At 37.9% G+C, this 16,877-nt stretch overlaps 1 protein-coding gene across 1 annotated transcript; it reads right to left on the minus strand.

Moving 5' to 3' along the window:
* Positions 1-70: 70 nt before the first annotated feature.
* plb1 (phospholipase B1) lies at positions 71-16,845 on the minus strand. Its single transcript, XM_042389070.1, has 45 exons — positions 16,776-16,845; positions 14,056-14,123; positions 13,675-13,930; positions 12,951-13,003; positions 12,780-12,843; positions 12,513-12,576; positions 12,342-12,376; positions 11,475-11,541; positions 11,320-11,368; positions 10,397-10,465; positions 10,216-10,281; positions 10,075-10,130; positions 9,825-9,897; positions 9,613-9,720; positions 9,408-9,458; positions 8,948-9,016; positions 8,675-8,761; positions 8,528-8,588; positions 8,367-8,425; positions 8,006-8,079; positions 7,836-7,879; positions 7,256-7,364; positions 7,062-7,113; positions 6,871-6,951; positions 6,594-6,659; positions 6,383-6,483; positions 6,214-6,295; positions 5,903-6,007; positions 5,717-5,812; positions 5,529-5,600; positions 5,341-5,418; positions 5,154-5,214; positions 5,006-5,064; positions 4,538-4,605; positions 4,403-4,446; positions 4,171-4,270; positions 4,020-4,071; positions 3,776-3,856; positions 2,795-2,860; positions 2,580-2,674; positions 2,230-2,311; positions 2,041-2,145; positions 1,541-1,636; positions 1,322-1,396; positions 71-1,178 (listed from the first exon to the last, which is right to left on the minus strand). Exons 3-45 carry the CDS (start codon positions 13,733-13,735, stop codon positions 861-863), a joined length of 3,354 nt encoding a protein of 1,117 aa, XP_042245004.1. The 5' UTR covers positions 13,736-13,930; positions 14,056-14,123; positions 16,776-16,845; the 3' UTR covers positions 71-860.
* Positions 16,846-16,877: the final 32 nt, after the last annotated feature.

Here is a 16,877-nt window from a genome sequence, read left to right on the forward strand (position 1 = left end):
GGCAGGCTACATCATGTCAGGATCTCAGTTTTAATTGGAAAATCATTTATTCCAAATAACCACAAAATAGTTTTGTCACAATTAAAGGCATCGACATTCTTTAAAACACACACATACACAAGAACAAGAACATGGTTATTGCCAAGTAATTAACACAAACATAATGGCTATGCAATTATTTACACCTACCAAGAGTGCACTGTTGTTACATCCAGAAAGAGTGAGTTTTAAGGCAAGTATTGTATATTTTACTTCACAATTCAAAGTGTGACGGTACTGACTTCAAAAAGATTTTCATTTCAATAAATTACAGCAGTAATAAGTTAATATGCAGTCTCATATTGTGTTTGATATCTAGTGATTGTTTCATCTAGTCATGGGGAGTATGGGGCAGTTTGAGTTGTTAGACCAGCTACAACATTTATACTTCTGACAGGTTTATGCAGCAGAAATATAACAATGTGAAGGGAATCATTCATCACAATAAGTGCTCAATACTTTAAGATACTCATACACTTTAACTTGGGCATGGTTTGAATGCAGGACTAATGAAATATCATTTAATTGTCTTATTTATCGCTTCACTTAAGGAATGAACTGGAGTACCTTTTCCACCACTGCATTCAGAAATATTCTTTATGGTTCAAGGACAATAGACAAAACTTTTCTGGTCAAAGCAGACAGACCTATCTTATCATGGCTTATTATAAAAAATGTGTGTCTAAGAGTATAACCGCCATTACCACAAACAATATGCTTTGTATCGTACAGTTGATTTAAATGTTGGAATGTTGTTTTGTAGATGTGGTTTGCAAATTCCTCCTTAAATAGTTCAGTGCAGAAGAGCAGTAAGTAGCACTTTAAAACTCAGTGCCCTTCATCTCCACTGCAGCCATCATCGTCCTCTTGCTTCTCTTGGCTCTGCAGGAGAGGAGGAGCCAGGTGACAGCCCAGCCAATCAGAAGACCCGTGACAGCCAGCACCGCAGCGAGCCACACTGGCACATTGTCCGAGCAATCAGTGGTGAGAGGCAGGGCTGTGCTGTGCGGTGTGAGTGCTGAGGTGGTGGTGGTGGTGGTGGTGGTGGAGAGAGGCAAGGTTGTGCTGTTGTTGGGTGCTGTAGTTGTGGTGGTCACACTGGGCAAACTGTTCACCTTTGTGAAGATGTAAGGATGCTCCTGGAACGCACAAGTAGGGGGGCCTTGAACTCAGTCACACTCACTTTTCACACTGTTCATGTAGTTATGCACAAATTATGCAGATAAGTCACAAATAGGTCAGCAATAGCATGTGACAAGTGCTTGTGTGGAAGCTTTCTTACCTCAGTGGGGCACTTGATGTTATTTCTGGCATTTGTGAAATTATTGTATGTCTGCTTTTTGCCCACTGGCTCCAACTAGAGATAAAACAGAAATACATCTTTGCTTACCCAGTTCATGACCAAACTGCAGTGACATGTAGTCAACTTATCAGACTTCATCTGAAACCCTTCCTCTGTCAAACAAGGTTAGCCTTTCTCTGTTCGCCTTGTGGGACTCACCATGTTATTCCATATAGCTACAGCCATGTCAGCATGTCCCCGTTCACTGAAGTGGAAGCAGTCCGCAGAGAAGTAGGTGTCGTCAGGTGTGCCATCCTGAAGAAGAAATAATATGACATCAGTGAGGAAAAAATAGGGAGTGCTGCACTGAGTCAAGACCAATAGTGTTGGTAATGTTAAAGTAAAAAATCAGGTTCAAGGATAGGGCAAGTAGTCAAGTAAGAATAAAAAAACAACTGTCCAGCTTACTTATAATGAAATTCCATGGTATTGGTTGGCAGTCGAAAAAACATCTGAGGCGCTCTGATTATAAGTTAAAAATCCTTTAATAAATCATGGATAAACCATTGCGTTTTTATTCAGAGAGTCTTGATCAGGCTAATATAACATGAATGTTTGTGGGAATTATGTGTTCTGATGGGAAGGGCTTGTTTCTGTCCTTAAGCTAAATGTTTGTACATGGAGTTCATTGGAGGGTGGGGAGTACATGGAGGGCTTACAGCGTTCAAAGGAACAATGGAGTTTTTAAAAAAGGGCTGCACGACCACAGCAAAGTCCTCTCTGTCATCATAGCGGCCTCCATACACCAAGTTTTCCGTCTCAATCTGAAAGAAATACCACAAATGCTCATGACCCTGTTGACTATTCTATTAAAGAGTAACACTTAGCAAGCACACATTTAACCTAACCTGTAGCTCCCGATTGATCCGTTTTACTTCAGTCAGCTCTGGAGAATCTTCTCCTGGTAACAAGAAGCATGGGCAGACATACCTGAGGATAAAATGTTGAAAATAAACAGCTGATAAAACACTTTAAACACTTAAGTGCATTTATAGAACAAAATTATAGGATTTGTTATTAATTTAGAGATAATGTGGTCCTTTAGCAAATACCAGATTACAATATACTTCTTGGCTGGATTGACAGGATCAATATAAAGAGAAGTGCTATTGACTAAAAAACACTTTTGTCTTTCTTGGGACTCAGTGGTCTTGGTTCATGTAGAATTGATTTGGCAGAAGTGGATCGATGAGCATACTTTTGTAACACATTGCACCCAAGACTATCCCTTTTGATCCTGCGAAGGCCTTCAATTTCCAGGATCACCAAGACATTGACCATTGCCCTGGGAACCTACGGCCGGAAAGCAAGTACAACTGTTATTCAGGGAAGAGAGAAAGCTCATCTTTAGTGAGGCATCTCTTGAGCATATATTCAGTTATGGTATTTATTGCTTAACCTGCATCATCTCACCTCTTTGTACAACATATCCAAGCTTGTCATCATATGATGGCTGTAGTTCAAAGGTGACAAAGATGCCTATAGTGTAGAGACCGAAAGAATATTAAAATTACAAACAATGTTCGAGGCTCTTTATTAATTCATAGGGAAGACGTTTACACATAAACCCATGGTGAGTCACACCTTTTTTTCATTAACAATTGTTCTCTGTTGTGACCAATAAAAAGTAGGATAATTACAGCACATCTGATTGAAACTGGCCAAAACTGTGTCAAAAAAGCACATATCAACCAAAGGAGCCAACACCATGCAACATGTATAAGCGTTCGAGCAACAACTAACCCTAAGCTGTCACTAACCCAGTCTCAGAGCTCATCTTAAATTGATGCTGTGCTTTGATATGCTGCTTCAAAGCACAAACATTAAAAGAGAGACTACCCTGTCGGTTGAGCATGAGAAGAGTAATGGAGAGAAAGAGAGAGAAAAAAAGGGGAATGGAGAGAAGGGAGGCGACATGAGAAAGGAGAAAGCAAAGGAGAAGGAGGGAGCGAGACAGAGACAGGATGAAGAGAGTCTGGGTTGACTTCTGTGTTGTTTATGCCTCTTAGAGAACAAGGCCTGTCACTGTGCCCCGTGTGCTTGTTTAATGCAGACAGAGGCTGAAATAGCGGAGGGAGGGGGGTGTTTTGTGTTGGAGGGGTAAAGTGACAGAATGTGCTCATTCAAAAGAAACCACGTCTGCTCTCATCTCACTCTGACACAATAAAACAATTAGGGGAGGGCTGTCCACAAAGCTTGATTATTCTGCTCCAGTGCTTAGTCCCATTTGGAGAGTGATATCATGAGACAGCTCTACACAGGGCATCATACAACACCAGGGGGATGTTTAACCGCTGTGCTAACAGAGGAGACGGTCTTTAAGGAGGGAAAGACTTTGAAAATGTCCTTTATCCTGGGGGAGATTTCCTATGACGACTTCTTAAAGCAACTCACCCGGTCATTGCAGTACTGACACAGGTCATTGCCTCCAATGAAGAGGGTCACCAGCTTCCAGTCCTTTTCAAAATTTACTGCCTATTTCCATTAAAAGGATCAAGAAGGAATCAGAGAGAAAGATGGAACTCAGATGAAATTCTCTTGTTTTTTATGCACATTGCTATAAAATATTGTCATCTGTGGTAACAAAATCATATCAGTGTATGCTTTAGAATCACTTAGTACCATATATTGAACTCACAGAGCTATTTTTCATCTTATCAATCAGGTGTCTGACTTGCTCTGGGATTCCTCTGTATAAAATTAGAGATTTTCATTAGTGCACAAAGCATTTAAAACATAGTTCAGTAACACAGAACCTGATAACGGATCAAACAAATGTTAGAACTCACGAAATTTTAGCTCCTGACACAGCCATGTTGAAGCCTGTCTGCCATTTTCCGTTTCCCTTTGACATTCCTTTGATTTTAGGATTAAACTTCTTAAGGATATCTGATGTAAAAAAGCAATGAAAAAGAGCCAAAATACTAGTTTTATTACAGTCCAACTCTGTCATCTTGTGGTGCCAACGTGCATTACACACTAAGAAGCTGCATGATAGAAACAGCTGGATGAGTGACTTACTGGGTAATGTTGTGACAGTCTCGAGATTTTTATCTCCTCCGATGCTTGTGAATGAGAAACAAACAAATTAACAACTGATGAATAAAATGCAATGTACATGAATTTGTTGTGTGTATAGTTTGTATAGTCTCTCACCTCCATGACACTCCTCTGTTCTCAGTTCTTAGTTGGAGCAGACTCTTTGCCTTAGCACCAAATCCAGCCTACATGCAGAAAAAAAATCTTACACATTTTTATTAAATAATGACAAATGTCTAAACCCACAGGACTTTATTACTTGTTCTAGTGGAGATCTCAAATTACCAAACACACTGAATATGCAAGACTGGATTAAGGGGAAAATATGTCTAGAAAATTACCAAAAAAAGTGCAACAAGATGCTACAATAGCCCTGACTAAAAATGTAAGAATTTGTTGTTAGTTTCACAAAATAGGCCAATTGTATCATCTGCATCATTGCACTATGACAAATTAATAGACTAACCAGCAGTTATATACCCAACAGCTAAAAAATCCTCTCAAAAAATCACACACACACAAGTGATGATGCATAGATACACATAGAAACAATAAACACACAAATATTCTTTTGTACAAACTTGCCGTTAAAGAGTCACCCAGAGCAGCCACCACTTTAATGTCTGCTGGTCGTAACCTGTGAGCTAAAAAAAGATCAACATGAGCTTATTTTATATTGACCCCGTCTATATTTATTCATACAAGATACCTGAGTAACACCTTCAATGTTTACCTGAAGTGGGCACTGTGTTGGAAGGAGCTGTGTTAACACAGGAGAAGTCACTGCCCCAGTTCTACAGAATAACAGAAATGTTTTATGCATTTATAGTTATAACTCATGACTTGGCATCATACATAAATACTTATCACTGGCCATTCTTAAATTGTGCCGCAAAGGAAAGACAGAAATTATGACCCACTGTAACAGGAGCAGGGGTGGGGGGTGGGCCTGGAAAGGTGTAGTTGCTGTTGACAGCAGTTCTAAAGAATGGGATAGTCTGATAAAGAAATAATAAAAAGCACATTTAGTATGCAATAATTATAAAAACAACATCATACAATGTATTGTAGTAGATAAAGTGTTGAACTGTGAAGTGAATGTTGTTACCTCAGAGGGGCACTTCAAATCAATGCCGGCCATGAAGTCTTGAGTAGAAGTCTTGTTGCCCACTGGCTCTAACTACAAGATTGTTAAAAGTCAGACATTTATTTTGGATTATTATAATAGAAATAGAAATATCTGACCAAAATGTGCCAAAATACATTTCTTGACTTGACTTGTAAAATTACACCTACCATATTGTTCCAAAGAGCACGAGCCATGAGAGTGTGAGCTCTCTGGCTGAGATGAAAACAGTCAGGTGAAAAGAAAGAGCGATCAGGCTTTCCATTCTGTAAGAAAAATAGAGTTGACAGGGATTAAAAAATGAATGAATGAAAACACCATTAGGAATATTTATTGTTTCAGGTGTCAGCTCTTACTTCTAACGTGGGAAGGAAAACTTCTCTGAAGAAGGGCTGCAGTACCACAGTGAAGTTGTCGTGTGTGTCATACCGGCCAGAGTCAATTAGCTCTCTCATTTCATACTGGGAGAAAAGACAAACAAAAAGCATATGTAAAAGAACTGATCTTGCCCTTTCTAGCCTATCTAAAGGGTATTAAATTTACTTTTAAGTTCTTAAGGTCAAATTAAGTCAAAATATGTTTGTGTTGTGGTCACAGAAATCGAGAGGGCACATGGAAATAAGGAAACAATAAGATTCTTCCATTCAGCATTCCTTAAGTCTTGTACCTGATAAGCTCTATTGAAGTCATTGACCTTCCGGAGTTCAGAGGACCCCTCTTTAGGCTTCAGTATGCAGGGGCAAATTAAACTGAAACATAAACATCAAAACTGTTAAATAATGACTCAACCAGCTGTTTGGTCAACTCTTCGTTTTACAGAACCAAAAATTACTGACCGCACAAACCAGGTGGGGCAGCCCAGAGTTTTATCTCGGTGCAGATCACGCAATGGTACAATGTTTAACAGTTCAACCAGATTAACAATGGCACGAGGCACCTGGATAGGAACAAAACAGAATGGTTGTAATTTAGACACAACTGTGAAATACATTGAGGTTGCATGTTTGTATAAGTGGAGCAAAGTGCAAGAAAATTTAAAAAACATACTTCACTATGGAGTATGTCCAGAGCTTGGCGGATACGCTCAACCACATTTCTGGGTGAGAAAAAAACCTATGGAAAATATGGATATCACCAGTGAACACGACACAGAGCAAACATGGACAAACTTATGTATGGAATTATTATTGAGACATAAAAAATGATCACGTCAGATCTTACATTATCAAAATTTAAGACTGTTTATCATTCATATGAAAAAGGTGCAAGCATAATGCCGATGGAAGTAAAAAAAAATCTTAAAAATCTAGATAAGAATGCTCACACTGTCTGTGCAGAAGTCACATATGTCATTGCCGCCGATAAACATGGTGATCACTTTCCAGTCGTTGTGGAAATCAATGCGCTGTAAAGCAGATAAGAAGGAAATGTGGTGTTAATTTGTTAATTGTGAACATAAAACTGAGACAAAGGTTATTCTGTGAAGGCTTACTACATCTACATCTACTGCCTTACCGAATCATTTTTCATTTTGTCCACTAGGATGCGCACCTGTCGTACCATATCACTGAAAACACAAAGAAGTTGTGATTTGTGGAGTCCAAGAAGTGAAAATGCATTGTTCTAGTGATCTGTATGTTCTTATTTGATGCAAAGGCTAAGCAAGAGTAAAAAGTAATGAATGATAATAAGTAGATAACATGACTGACCCACTCTTAGCTCCTGCTACAGCCTGGTTGAGGAAGGCCATAGGACTGTTTTCATTACCTATTCCCTGTGAGAAGCCAGTCAGAGAGGGGTTAAACTCCCTCAGGATGTCTGCACACCACAAAAACACAGGAAAGGTTAGAAAAATTAAAATGGAGTTTAAACATATCCAGAGAAATGTGTGCATTCTGCCTTCTGCATTAGATTAAGTGATGGACTATAATGTCACCCAGGAAAATCATATAATCTTTTTGCTATTTTATTTTAACATATAGAAAAAACAGAATCATCATAAGTCAATACATCATTTGCTGTCACAAAAATTCTCCTCATCATATCTTTGCAATCAAAGACATCCTACAAGAATTTAGTTGATTCAGGTCGTTAGCTAACTTTAACTGCTCCACAGTGAAGTCTGTAAAGATTGTGATAAGATAGCACAATCATAGATGTTATCAAACATAATGATGAACATCTTATATTTGATAAGATAAACCTCCAGTAAGCATTTTTATGGGATTTGGTTCACAGGCAACGTTATTATAATGTTTGGAAAAATAGTAAAATAAGAGATGAACATACTTGGCAGAGTGGTCACATTGGTAATGTTTTCATCACCACCAGCGCTGAAGATTGCAGAAACAGCCTGTTAGGTTTACAGTAAATGCAGCTCATAGAATTACCGTGACCTTTTTTATGTATTTTCCAACACTATCAAAATTTAAACAAAGGTGTACTTTAGCTTATCTTACCACCATGACAGTCCTCTGTACTCATTAATCACTAACAGAAGGTTGTCTTTCTTTGCACCCACACCATTGGCTGCCTGTAGAAAACATCAGATGTGAGACACAATAGAGGGACTGTGCAGAAATAAACCACTCATAGCCAGAGGTAATATACAGTACCAGTCAAAAGTTTGGACACACCTTCGCCATTCACTTGCATGAGATAGTGTATCCAAACTGTTGACTGGTACTGTACATTGAACCAGAAGTGTATACCAAAATTAGAGCAGAATATATCTATTATAATCATAAGAGTATAATATTTTAAAAGTGATTCATATACTGTATAAATTTGACAGGAAATCAAAAAGTACAAGAAACTCACTGTCAGAGAGTCGCCTACTGCTGCCACCACCTTGATATCTGCAGGTCTGAGTTCATGAACTACACAGGGGAGAAAATAATGTGGTCAAGTGTAATCAGATTTAAATATATTTTCCAAATATGTGTGAGCAGCATAAAAGCTAAAAAAAAAAAGTTTTGTACCTGAAGTAGGTTTTGTAGGAGATGGACTACGGTCTGTGCAGGGTATTTCGGTACCCATGACCTGAAAAACATGCAGTGTTCTTTAATAAATTAAACTGTATACTCTACTCTTAAATATATTTTGAAATTGTCAAGGAAATATCTTACAGGATCTGTTAGTGAAGAGACTTTGCTGTAAACCGTCTCCTCTCTGCTGGTGGGGGAATTGACCTGTGTCCGCAGGAAAGGTCGTTCCTGGAAGTCATGTCATAGTTTTAATCATGGCATCGGATATAAAATGTTGATTAGATTGAAAGTTTTCCCCATGATTTGGGGAGTCTTCAATTGCTGCTGCAACACTTTCTAAACATTTTTCGAGGCTGTAACATGTTTAGGTGTGACTTTTGATAAACTGTAGGGTTATGTGATGACATGTCTCACCTGCGTAGGGCAAGGAATAGTGATGACACTGCCGTCCATGACCTCTATCTGACCTGTTGATGGCTGAAGCTGTGGGAGGAAAAAGTCATGATTTGTTAGGATTTAGGGCCATGTGGGACCATCTTGTGCAGCCAATGACCATACAGTGTCAAACAGTACTGATACTAAAATCATCCTGTAGATAATCTCATCAAGTTAATCTTTACATCTCTAATCTAATCTCTCCTCAGAACAATAAAAGTTCACAATAATCGTCTTACTTTTGCTTTGAGGGATCATTGAGACTGTCCCCTGTTTGCTCATTTTACAACTAAGACACAAGGTCAATTTCAGAGTCAGAGGAACTTGCAGATAAATATGGAGAGTTTTCAACAAGCTGCTTTGTCAGATAGCCTAACATACAGTGTACTTACACTGTAGATTTAACTGTCAGACAGGACTTTGATCAATAAGAACCTACCAGGTTTGTCCATAGCTGAACAGCTAGTTGGTTTACGTCAGACAATGTGTTCTGCAAAGAAGCAGATGAGATTTGCTAGTCACACATTAGCCATTTCTAGGGTTTTACATGCATTCATTCATGATTTTTATGGTAAGAAAGGCTGTATATCTTACAGTTGTTTTTGATTTTAACTGGCATCCAGGTGTAACTTTTCTCTACTTACAGAATCTGAAATGGGATCAGCAATTACTGGTGCAGACTGCAGCAGGGCAGTGAAGTCTACACTGTTGCTGTGCCACTTTGGATTTTCCAAGACATGATTTAGAGAGTCCTGAAAGCAAGCCCATTGGATAACTGTCAAGCAACTAACCAAATATGGTTCAAAAGAGCATGAACTAAAAGCACTCAAATACCATTCATTTATGTGCATGTTACCTGCAGTCGTTTTAGAAGAGTTGCTTCATGTAGTCGCTGGTTTATGTTTTCATCTCTCATACACTCACACCAGCTACAAAATAAAAAAGCAAGCACATCACTGCAACATGCCTTTTAGAGATAACAGTATTAAAAACACTATAGGCTACATACATCAATGTAAAATGCATAAAACGTTTCTGTCAGTTTTTATAGTTTATAATACGAGCTAATGTGCTTGCTTTTTACTAGCTAAATATCAAACACTCACTTGTCCTGTTGATGATTTGCGCTCCAGACCACGACATGAACTAAGGTGTGATGTAACTGTAAAAATATACCCAACATATTAGATTTTTTTTCCCATTTTATTTGTTCATTTTAAAATTGTATTTACCAAAGGAGACTATACCCGCTTCTGCAGTATTTGCAGAGCTGCTTCCACTTCCTGTACAACAGCATTAACATCTGCAGAAACCTGAAGCACAAAGAGACTCTTACACTCTTATCACCCTTTACAGACCCTAACACATGCAACATCAAACATGATCAAACCATTTTTTTCGATGTAGTTATGACACAATAAATCTTACATGTGGTGAACAGGTGCATGTGAAATCTGTTGCTGGTACAAACAGCAGCACAAACTTCCAGTCTGAGACCTGCAAAGATACAACAAAAAGCAAACTGAGCAAACTCCATCCACTGTAAGATCTGAAAAAAAGCTCCGCTGCTGTTCTTTGGCCTAAAAATAAATACTCCTATTTATATAGTTGTGTGTTGATTTGAGTATTTTAACTTAAATGAAGGCCATAACAGTTTTTTTCCCCCATTCACTCTGTTGGAAATACATTTTTGGTGTTGAAATGCTTCAGGTTTAGTTTCATCTAACTATTTTTATGTATCCTGTTGATGGATCACAGGGAGCTAAAGTAGCATCATCTGTTTAGTCAAACTTTCACTAACATCTATAGGGAATTATGAGTTTTAAATTCATCTAATCCAACTTTTATGTCTTTGGACAGTGTCAGAAAAGCAGTGCACTCAGAGAAAACCCACATGAACATGAGGAGAACATAAAACATCACGCAGATAAGTCCCAGACGACCATGACTGTCTTGCTGTGAGTTGACAGTGCTAATCAGCTTCACTCTCAGATAACCATAAATGAAAGAGAACTCTTTGTTCTTCCTGACTATCACTGTAGGATTTTGAGCGCCCTGGTAGCCAAATGTTTACAGCACATGCCGTACGACTGCAACATCCCTGGTCACTGTAGGATTTCACTATCAATCTAACAGTCACTTGAGTGGTAAAAATGAACAGGTGTCATTAAGAGTAGTCCCGTGACACATTGTAAAGTAAAGGGGGAAATACATTTACTTTTACTATTTGATAGTCTGCTTTCATTCAAAGTATTATGGCAACTTCTTTTATTTCTTTATAATTGTATTACAATGGACAAACCCAGTGTTAAAAATACATAAAACGTTGTTATGAGAGGGTTTATGTGTACCTGATGTGAAAGGGACAGAGACAGTTCTTCTGCCTCCTCCAACAAGCTCCTGCAACACATTCACCGATAAATAACATACCTGCAGCAATCTCCTAAAACATTTAAGTGTATGTCATGTGCACGTGTGTGTGTATGTGTGTGTGTGTGTGTGTTACCTGGGCTGCAATGAGGCCTTATTCACATGTTCAGTGATCACTTCAGGGTTAAACATAGACAGCAACTCTGTTCAAGACACATAAACACAATTACAGAGTCTTCTCTTAATCTTAATAAGTCTCACAATTTTGCTCACTTATAGAAATGTCCATAAAACGCAATAGTAGCGGATCATGTACATTATGTGGTAAGTGTTGTTGTGAAAATAGAAGCTTGTGAAAGCGTCAACTCATGTTACCAGTTTTGCTTACTTTTATGGGAAATAAAGGTCAACGACCTGTGTTTATAGCCCACCGTCTTATCCTGAGCGATTATTGTTCTGAGAGCTTTTTCTTCAACTTATGCGCCGTATCTGGCATTTCTTCTGACATGGTCTTGACCTTGAACTGAACTGTTTGTAAATTGTAAATACTTTCAACCACAAAGTCAGAAGATTCCCTAATAGTGTCAAAAGTGTCTGTTTTTTCCACTTTATTTAACTCAGAGTTAATAAGTAACAGAAAAAAGTATATTGTGGTCAACCAGTTAGAAAAGTACTTTAATCATAAAAATTTAACACACTAAGTGCTGATATGTGGCTCTCTCTCTCTCTATATATATATATGCATACATATATACATACATATATACATACATACATACATATACATACATACATACATACATACATACATACATACATACATACATACATACATACATACATACATACATACATACATATATATATATATATTTGTTATACATAACAAAACCAACGCCACCATCTTGGTAATATTAAACCGTATATGTTTTTAGATGAATATGAACATCTATGTTTCTTCTTCATGTTGGTTATACTCAGTAGGGAAAAGGTTTAGACTTACCAGCTAGTCTACTGACCACTCTGGATGCTTCACCCCTAAAAATAAACACAGGCACATTGTTTTAGAGACAGTGAGGGTATATTAGCTTCAACTGCACGATGTATGTGTTGTTACTTCCATTGATTTTAGTATTACTGATCTATAGTTGTGCATTTCATCTTGGCTCTCTACCTGTGTGAGTGAGGCATCCCCAAGGCATAAACAGCCGAGATATCAGCCGGTGTGAGAGCATGAACTGACGGAGAGGAAAAAGTGGTCAGAAATGTCATGATGCAACATCTGACACATATTTTAAATACAATAAGTTGACATCCAAGTAATAATAAGACTATTGAAGGGACCAATCCTTATGCCTATAAACACAGTAATCACTCAAACTAGTAAACGGATTCATATGATTATTGATATGAATTGGATATTGCAGTAGAAAATGCCTACCAGAGGAGGATGGGGAGGATGAGGTGGTTATTGGTGAGCAGAGTATTGACATGTAACTTTCTGTCTGTAACATAGAAAAAATATTCCTCAGACTGTCAGTGGATTTATACAGAGCAAATTATTCATGTTTTGATTAATGAGCACCAAAGTGTAACAGCTGACATACAGTACCTTCTCTGATTTCTCTGTTGATGGTTCATTTTGTACGTTAATGTTGACAGCATCTAAATGTGACATAAGAAAGTACCCAAATTAACTCAGAGGGGAACATTAGATGTAACATTAACAGGTAAGAATAAAAAGACTTCATTTTGCCCCCTTCCCTTCCCCAAGACTCAGTGATTTTATCCATAATTGTGCTGTTGTGTTTACTTTACCGTGCATGTTAGTGCTGATTCATGAAGAATTAACTGCATTTATTTTTACTTATTGCTTGGGGCATCAGAAACTGCTGCATCTGTGTTATAAATTGCAGTGCAATAAACTGTCTGTGGTTTTCTCTTTCTACATTTGCAACCCAACATCCTTTGTGCACAGTTGATATTTATACTAAACTAATAGAGACCATGTAAACTTTCCTTACAGCAAACTCTATAATACATAACTAAAGCAACAGGTACTGGATAGATGGCAGTGTAACCTACTATCATCCACATTTTGGCAAATGGTCTATAATTGCTAAATTAGGTACAACAAACATCAACCAGCACTGTGTGCATGATCACAAAAAACCTTCATTTAAACAGGCTGGCTTCTCAATTACCAATTCATTCTAATTTCATCACATGACTGCACTACTTACCTTGCATTTAATCGTTCCTAACTGCTACAAGTAATTCACTGTGTTAAATTTATTCAAACAACATTGTGAATTTATCCATGGGCTGTACTTTACCTGTAAACCAAGTGCAGGATCCAACAAGGGCTGCCAGAATCAGTAGTGCAGATCTAGTCATGATGTGCTGAGATACTGAGTGCCTTCCACACTGAGGGGGTTTGTGTAATGCCCTCCTCTTTTCCCCCTCAGCCTCGGAGAAAGAATGACTGTATGCTTTCAGTGACTGTGAAAGTATACTTTACCTGTAAAGGGTGTGGAGAAGGCAAATAGTTCCCAAGGGGGCAGAGTTTTAGAAAGGAAAAGAAGAGGAAACCTAGCAGCAGAAAGAAGCATTTATCAGTCCTGCTGTTTTTTATCTCATCACTCTCTTTTATTCTCAGTCATATCTTTCTCTTATCACTTTATCTGGACAATCAACAAAATTACTTGTCCCCTCACCTCCTCTTGCTCTTCCCTATCTCTGCATTTTGTGTGTCAGTGTACAGCAGTCTCACCTGCATTTTTTCCTGTAAATCAAAGAAATTTCATCATATCTTGCAACAGACCAAACTGACACATTATGAAAGGTCAGTGAGATGTTAAGTCACGTTTATGGCTTTCACTGTGACACTTGAATGACACGAATCGCCACCAAGTCGTCACCATATCCATGCATATGTGGTTTCTGTAGCCAGACAGTAACACTGTTTAACTGAATATCCAAAATAAAAAAATGCAACCAGACATCATTGTTTATCAGTAATAATAGCACATTGATATATACATTGATTGAAAAGAAATCTTTAAAAGATCATATCTAATGACATGTTAGTTCTCTAAGCTTCATGTTCAGTCTGGTCTATCTTTTTGTTTGAAAATAAATGTTGTTAAATTAACATTTTTGGGAAAAGTCAGAGTGTGCACATCCACAAAACCACAGTGGGATAAGTGCTGCATGCAAAAATCAATTAAACTGCAATACTGCGATTTTTGCCTGAGGAAGACTTGTTGGTCAAAATGTTGCAAATAAAATTAAAGGGAGCTTTGATTTAGTGTGCAGGTGCTCCTTGTATTGCAGGCTAATTAACATTTTTAGCAATATTTCATTGTTTATAAAAATGTATTTTGACCATATAAATGTCTCCTTAACATTTTTTAAAAAACGGATAAGCCCAAAATATGACATCTTCCAGGAGACACACTTCGGCCCTGCTCTATCATTTCAAGGAATAGGAAGGAGTTTGTGGACACAGTGATAGTAACCAGAGAGATTTTCCGTGGAAATGAATACATTTCTGGTTCATAATAAAAGTCATTAGTGTGTAAAAGCTCAAACAGTTACTTTATGATACCCTAAATAGCCTCTTAATCAAAGTTCAAAATCTTAGTTCTCGAGCTTTTAGAGAGGGTTTTTCATGCTGAATTAGATCACTGATAATATTGACAGAACTATGCAAATCATAAGGATAACACATGTAATGTCTTTTTTTAATATGCTGCTCTTTAACTCAGAGTCGTACTAATGCTTTACTGGATGCACATTCATAAAACAGTTCCTAATCTGTGATGATCACATCCTTGTATTTCATATATTTAATAAGAGTTATATAATCATATGTTAACAACCAGCAATTTAGTAAAACTGGACAGGTTCAGTTTTGGAGATGTCAAGAGATATGATTCGATTGCCAAATACTTTATGAGTTTGTCCTTAGATTGGCTTTGCAGATAGCCTGACCCTTGGAATCAAGGACGAGTAAACAATAAGTTATCTTGATGATGCGGCTTTATAAGTGATGTCCATCAAGCAGCAAATTTTTTTAAGAGTTTATTATGTTGAGATATGTTGCATCAAAATAATATAAAACATATGGGTGACAGATTGAGAGAATAATTTGAGTAAATGATTGGAGGAACATAAGAAATGCAGATGCCTCCATACGAGGCAAAGGTCACTGAATCATTTTTTTTGTGACCCAATTTTTACTGGATGGTTTTTCTTCTAGGAGTGGGGTGGACACAGATTATTTCATTAGCTGTAGTCACATAAGCTTAGAAATAAATAAATACTGAATCATTTGATGAATATAAGTATATTTGCATTCACCAGATCTCACGCAGTAAATCTCACTGTTGCAGGATGCATTTTAGTTTTGTAGATTAGTTTTGTGAGTGTGTTTTCAAATCACTATGAAATCATTCGAAGCACATATTTCATGTGTCTAAACACCACATTATTTCTGTTACTGTAGTGTGATTAACTTGAAGCCTCCAGTGCATATACTGTATACTGAGAATTGACTTTTCAGTGAAGTAGGAGACATCTTTTGTCCAGCTGTTAAACTTTTGTAATGAGTAATATTTTCATATTCATCAATTCTGGATTTTGGGAGGGAGAAGGCGGATATGTAATATTTATATACAGTATCTTAAAACATGTAGAGATCTTTAACTTACAGTATACAGGGGCAGCCCATGGCATAGGCCACATATGCTACATAGGGCACCCTAGGGTGCCAAATGAGGTGGGGGAGCACCAAATGAGTAGCACTTTTAAAAAAAAAATCTGACATTAGTGCTTGTATACAACTTTTGGAAATATGCACTTGTTGTCCCTTCTTGACATTTTTCCTCTCTTTTTCCCCAATCGACTTGCATGGGTTTTGATCTGGTTCGTTTTTCAAAGCCTTAGTGATTCGTCAGTTTTCGCCTGACAGCACCAAACACTCATTGATTGGTGCCTTAGCCTCCACTTGCCTTTTTGTGTGGAAGACTGGGAGGACTTTGGGCTTCATTGTCGTGTGAATTTATATTTGAAGTTCTTGTACTGGAGGTGCTATTGTTGCATTTTTGGGGGGCTCCAATCTAAAATCTCACCCAGGGCACTAACAAAGTCCCCAAAGGTCCTGAAAGTATATTTTTGGGGTCCAGGGAGCCCCAGGGGTCCTTTAAGGGGTCCCCAGCAAAAAAGGGAATAATTCATTTTCACTATAATTCCATCCATAACTAACACATTGACAGAATGTATAACTATTTGGTCATGGGTTTCATACCCTTTCTGTAATAAAACATCTAGAAGGAAAAATCTTATCAGATGGGGGTCCGTGGTCTTATATGTGCCCGTTTATGGGTCCGGGACGTGAAAACGTTATAGAACCACTGCTTTTAGCGACACTCACACATGTGAAGGGTGTCCTCCGCTCTGCTGACACCTGGTGGAGCAGCAGGCCGCTGCAGCAGAGGCCGCTACGTCATGGCCGGATGTTGATACTGGTCTGGAG

The sequence above is a fragment of the Thunnus maccoyii genome, chromosome 16 (assembly GCF_910596095.1).
Source record: "Thunnus maccoyii chromosome 16, fThuMac1.1, whole genome shotgun sequence".
NCBI classification, from domain to species: Eukaryota; Metazoa; Chordata; class Actinopteri; order Scombriformes; family Scombridae; genus Thunnus; species Thunnus maccoyii.